Consider the following 5,143-nt stretch of genomic DNA (forward strand, 5'->3'; position numbering starts at 1 on the left):
CGGGGACACCGCGGGGACGGCGTGGGGACAGCGCGGGGACAGCGCGGGGACGTGGGGATGGCGTGGGGACAGCATGGGGACATGGTGGGAATGGGCCTTCCGCCACATGGGCACGCTCGCAGGTAGGGACGGCGTGGGGACAGCGTGGAGACAGCGTGGGGACACCATGGGGACAGCACAGGGACACCGTGGAGACAGCGTGGGACAGCGTGGGGACAGCGTGGGGACATGGGGACTGTGGGGACATGGTGGGGACACTGTGGGGACACTGCAGGGACATGGGCACTGTGGGGACACGGGGACAGCGTGGGGACATGGGGATAGGGTGGGGGCGCGGGCACAGCGTGGGGACATGGGGACACCATGGGGACACCGTGGGGACATGGGAACAGCATGGGGACACAGTGGGGACATGGGGACAGGGTGGGGACATGGGGGCAGCGTGGGGACACTGGGGGACACAGTGGGGACACAGGGCACCGTGGGGACACAGCGAGGACACCATGGGGCACCATGGGGACACGGGGGCACCGCAGGGGCACCATGGGGACATGGGGGACACCATGGGGATGCTGGCAGGGACACCATGGGGACACTGTGGGGACAGCATGGGGACAGCGTGGGGACAACGTGGGGACACCAGGGTGACACAGTGGGGACATTGGGACAGCATGGGGACATGGTGGGGACATGGGGGCACCATGGGGACATGGTGGGGACACAGGGGCGACATGGGGACACGGTGGGGACATGGGGACACCGTGGGGACACTGTGGGGACATGGGGACAGCGTGAGGACATGGGCACTGTGGGGACACGGTGGGGACACTGGGGTGACATGGCGGGGACACGGTGGGGACACCGAGGGACTCCGTGGGGACACGGCAGGGCTCTGTGGGGACACCACGGGACACCGTAACACAGGGCAGGGACACTGGGGCACCACGGGACACTGGTACTAGTGCCACCCCCTCAGGTGGGACCCTGGCACCGCCAGCACCTCCCCGGAGGCGGCACCCCCAGATGTGTCCCCAGGACCCCCACAGAGGTGCCACTCTTCCAGATGTGTCCCCCGCCCCGGGGATGGGTGCCACCCGCCACGGATGTGTCCCGGGACCCTGCATTGGTGCCACCCCTGGATGTGTCCCCGGCGCCCCGTGCCGGTGCCCGCCGGCGGTGCCCACCTGCCGTAGGTGCCCACGAGGTGCAGGAAGCTGCGGGGCAGCACGTAGCCGTGGCGCTGCGCCTCCGCCTGCGCCCGCTGCGCCCGCTGCGCCGCCGCCGCGTGCACCGCCGCGAACGCCTCGGCCACCGCGCGCCGCGCCTGCCACGGCACGCGGGCACCGTGGGTGAGGGGACACGGCACGGGGACACGGGCACCGCCGTGCCTGCCACGGGACACGGGCACTGCCGCTCATGGGTAGGGGGACACGGCATGGGGACACACGGGCACCACCGCTCCATGGGCACAGGGACACGGCACGGGGACACGGGACACCACCAGGCCATGGGCAAGGGGACACGGCACGGGGACATGTGGGCACAGGGACACACGTGCCCAGGGGCACAGGCAGAACAGGGGGACACGATGGGCACAGGCATCCACGCAGTGGAGGGACAAGGCACCCAGGGGGGACAGGGCACCCATCAGTGAGGGCACAGGGCACCCAGGTGGCCCAGGGGGCACCCAATCATAGGGGACAAGGATGGGACACCCACCAAGCAGAGCACAGGGCACCCGTGGGGGCTCCAGGGTGCCACCCCCTACATGGACATCTTTGGGTGTCTCCCACCCCAAGCGGGTCTCTAGGGTGGCCCCCACCACCCACGTGGGTGTCGCGGTGAGGGGGCACCCACCCTGGGGAGGTGTCTCGGGTGGCCCCCACCCCCCCATGTGGGTGCCTTGGTGAGGGGGCACCCACGCAAGGGAGGTGTCTAGGGTGGCCCCCACCACCCATGTGGGTGTCTAGGCGAGGGGGCACCCACCCTGGGGAGGGTGCGTGGGCACCCTGGGGTGGGGGTCTCACCTGGGGGTCGGGGCCCAGCTCGAGCCCCTCGAGCGCCGTGTGGGCCACCTCGAGCAGGGCGGAGTGGGGCCAGGGGCCCACCCAGTCGAGGGTGCTGCAGGCCAGCAGCGCCGGGAAGTCGCGCAGACGGGTGCTGCGGGCGCGCGGGTGAGCGTGGCACCCCCGGAGGGTCCCGGGGGGTCCCGGGGGGGTGCCGCTCACCGGAAGGCCTCTCCCGCCGGGCTCACGCACAGCAGCACCCGCAGGTCCCGGCGCAGCCTCTGCGCCAGCAGCGCCCGCAGCTCCGCGTCGGAGCCCGCGCCCGGCGCCGCCGCCCGCAGCTGCGGCTGCATCTGCGGGGACGTGGGGACACGGGGGGCGTCGGGGACGTCGGCGACATCGGGGACATCAGGGACATGGGGACGTCGGGGACATGGGGATGTGGGGACATCGGGGACGTTGGGATGTTGGGGACGTTGGGGACATCGGGGACATGGGAACATCAGGGACATCAGGGACATTGGGGACATCGGCGATGTCGGGGACATGGGGACATCGGGGATATGGGGACGTGGGGACATTGGGGACGTCGGGGACGTGGGGATGTGGAGATATGAGGGACGTGGGGATGTGGGGACATCAGGGATGTGGGGACATTGGGGACATTGGGGGTGTTGGGGACATCAGGGACATCGGGGACATGGGGATATCGGGGACGCTGGGGACGTTGGGGTCATCGGGGAAGTGGGAACATCAGGGACGTTGGGGACATCAGGGACAGGGGGACATCAGGGACGTGGGGACATCAGGGACGTGGGGACGTTGGGGACGTGAGGACATCGGGGACGTCGGGGACGTTGGGGACTTGGGGATGTCGGGGACGTTGGGGACGTTGGGGACATCGGGAACGTTGGGGACTTGGGGACATCGGGAACGTTGGGGACATCGGGGGGGATGCGTCGGGGGAGATGGGGGCAATGAGGGCTGAGTGGGGGAGCCCCGGGGGGGGCGCCGGGGACACTGTGGGGGCCCTTAGGGGGGAGCCTCGGGGGAAGGAGGAGCTGGGGTGAGATTTTGGGGACCCCATGTGGGGAGCAGGCAGCCCTTGGGGGACATGGGGGACCCCATAGGGGTACTGGGGAGCCCGTGAGGGACATTGGGGACCCCATGTGGGGAGCAGGGAGCCCTTGGGGGACATTGGGGACCCCATAGGGACATTGGGGAGCCCATGTGGGGAGAAGGCAGCCCTTGGGGGACATTGGGGACCCCTAGCTGGCAATGGGGACAGGGGGGTGGGGAGCAGGGAGCCTGTGGGTGAGAGTGGGGACCCCAATAGGGGCATTCGGGCCCCGGGGGCTGGCTGGGGACCTTGGGGGGCGCCCAGGGGTGTCACCCACCTCGTGCCAGTGCGGGGGGGCACAGAGCGCGGGCGCCTCCCCCGTGGCCATGAGCCCCTGCAGGTCCTCCAGCAGCGGGGGGGGCAGCTGGTGGTCCGCGAGGAGCAGGGCCAGGGGGCCCCCCCCGGCCCCCACCTCCACCACCAGCTCCCGCAGGTCTTGGGGGGGGCAAAGGGGCGGGGTCAGCGCGGCCACGCCCCCTGCCTGACCCTCCCACCGGCCCCCTCCCCAAAGGCAGAACCACCTGAAAAGGGGCCAGAGAAGGAAGCCCCGCCCAGTGGGAGGGGCCTTGGGAAAAAGGTGGGGCTAAATACGAGGAGCTGCTGGGCGGGGCTGGCCACAAGAGGCGGGGCAGGTATAAAAAGGGGGCGGGGCCTTGGCAGGAGAAGGAGGAGCCAGAGCGGGAAGGGGAGGGTCTTGCCATAGAGGGAGGGGCCGATGGGGAGCGCGGCCGGGGGGCGGGGCATAGGGGAGTCACTCAAAGGGAGGGGCGGGGCTGAGCGGTGGAGGGGGCGGGACCGGATCAGGAGGTGTGGCCAGACAGAGGGGCGTGTCCAGTGGCTGGGAGGGGCGTGGCCGGAGGAGGGAGGTGCGGCCAGGCGGAGGAAGAGGGCGTGGTCGGGGGCGTGGTCAATCAGAGGGAGGCGGGCCGCGGCACAGGGGGCGTGTCCGGCCGCAGGGGGGCGTGTCACTCACATGCCTGGAGGCGGGTCCCGCTGGGCGGCGGGGGCGGGGCCAGGCGCAGCCGGCAGAGCTCCGCCCCCAGGCGGGCCAGGCTGCGGCGCCCGCTGCCCCCCGCGCCCAGCAGCAGCACGTGACCGCCGGGCTGCCCCGCGGCGCGCGCCACGCGGGACACTGCGGGGACACGGGGGGGGGAGGGTCAGCCCTGCCGCCCCCACGGGGGACCCGGGGGGGGTCAGCCCTGCCGCCCCCACGGGGGACACAGGGGGGGGGTCATCCCCTGCCACCCCCACGGGGGACACTGCGGGGACACGGGGGGGGGCTCAGCCCTGCCGCTCCCACGGGGGACACGGGGGGGTTCACCCCTTTGCCACCCCCACGGGGGACACTGCGGGGACACGGGGGGGGTCACCCCTTTGCCAACCCCACGGGGGACACGGGGGGGGGTCAGCCCTACCACCCCCACGGGGGACACGGGGGGTGGGTCACCCCTTTGCCACCCCCACGGGGGACACTGCGGGGACACGGGGGGTGGGTCAGCCCTGCCGCCCCCACGGGGGACACTGCGGGGACACGGGGGGGGTCAGCCCTGCCGCCCCACTGGGGACACGGGGGGGGTCAGCCCTGCCACCCCCACGGGGGACACGGGGGAGGTCACCCCCCTGCCACCCCCAATGGGGGACACTGTCAGGGTCCCCCCACTGTCACCCCCATGCGGGATGCTGCAGGAACCCACGGCAGGGCCCCCCGCCCCTCCCCCAGTGGAGGACACTGCGGGGACACGTTAGGGACACGGGGGACCTGCGTGGGGGGGGGGATGGTGACAGGGCCCCCCCGGGTGCCCCCCGGCTGCTCACTGTGCTCGATGGCCTCGCGGAAGAGCAGCAGGTCGAGGGGGGGGCTGCGGCGCGGGGCCCCCCCGGGTGGGCGCAGCAGCCGCTGCAGCTCGGCGCGCAGCGCGCCCGCCTCGCCCAGGTCCTCGTAGACCCCCCGCGCGCTCAGGAAGTCCCCTGCGGCCCCCAGACCCCCGTGTCACCCCCAGGCCCTCTGCAGCCCCCC

The 5,143-nt window shown here is 72.3% G+C and overlaps 1 protein-coding gene across 1 annotated transcript in view; it reads right to left on the reverse strand.

Annotated features, from left to right (window-relative positions):
* Positions 1-5,143, reverse strand: part of LOC112955483 (dynein heavy chain 2, axonemal-like) — a gene marked incomplete at its 3' end in the record, with an annotated part of 69,295 nt that overhangs the window by 18,592 nt on the left and 45,560 nt on the right. The window contains exons 39-44 of the mRNA XM_026048805.1: positions 4,942-5,094; positions 4,100-4,258; positions 3,404-3,561; positions 2,229-2,359; positions 2,028-2,160; positions 1,189-1,324 (exon numbers count right to left, since the gene is read on the reverse strand). Of these exons, the coding sequence (XP_025904590.1) occupies positions 1,189-1,324; positions 2,028-2,160; positions 2,229-2,359; positions 3,404-3,561; positions 4,100-4,258; positions 4,942-5,094 (870 nt within the window). The remainder of the gene's footprint in view (positions 1-1,188; positions 1,325-2,027; positions 2,161-2,228; positions 2,360-3,403; positions 3,562-4,099; positions 4,259-4,941; positions 5,095-5,143) is intronic.

The sequence above is a fragment of the Nothoprocta perdicaria genome, unplaced genomic scaffold, assembly GCF_003342845.1.
Source record: "Nothoprocta perdicaria isolate Ctin4 unplaced genomic scaffold, notPer1 scaffold_570, whole genome shotgun sequence".
Classification (NCBI taxonomy): domain Eukaryota; kingdom Metazoa; phylum Chordata; class Aves; order Tinamiformes; family Tinamidae; genus Nothoprocta; species Nothoprocta perdicaria.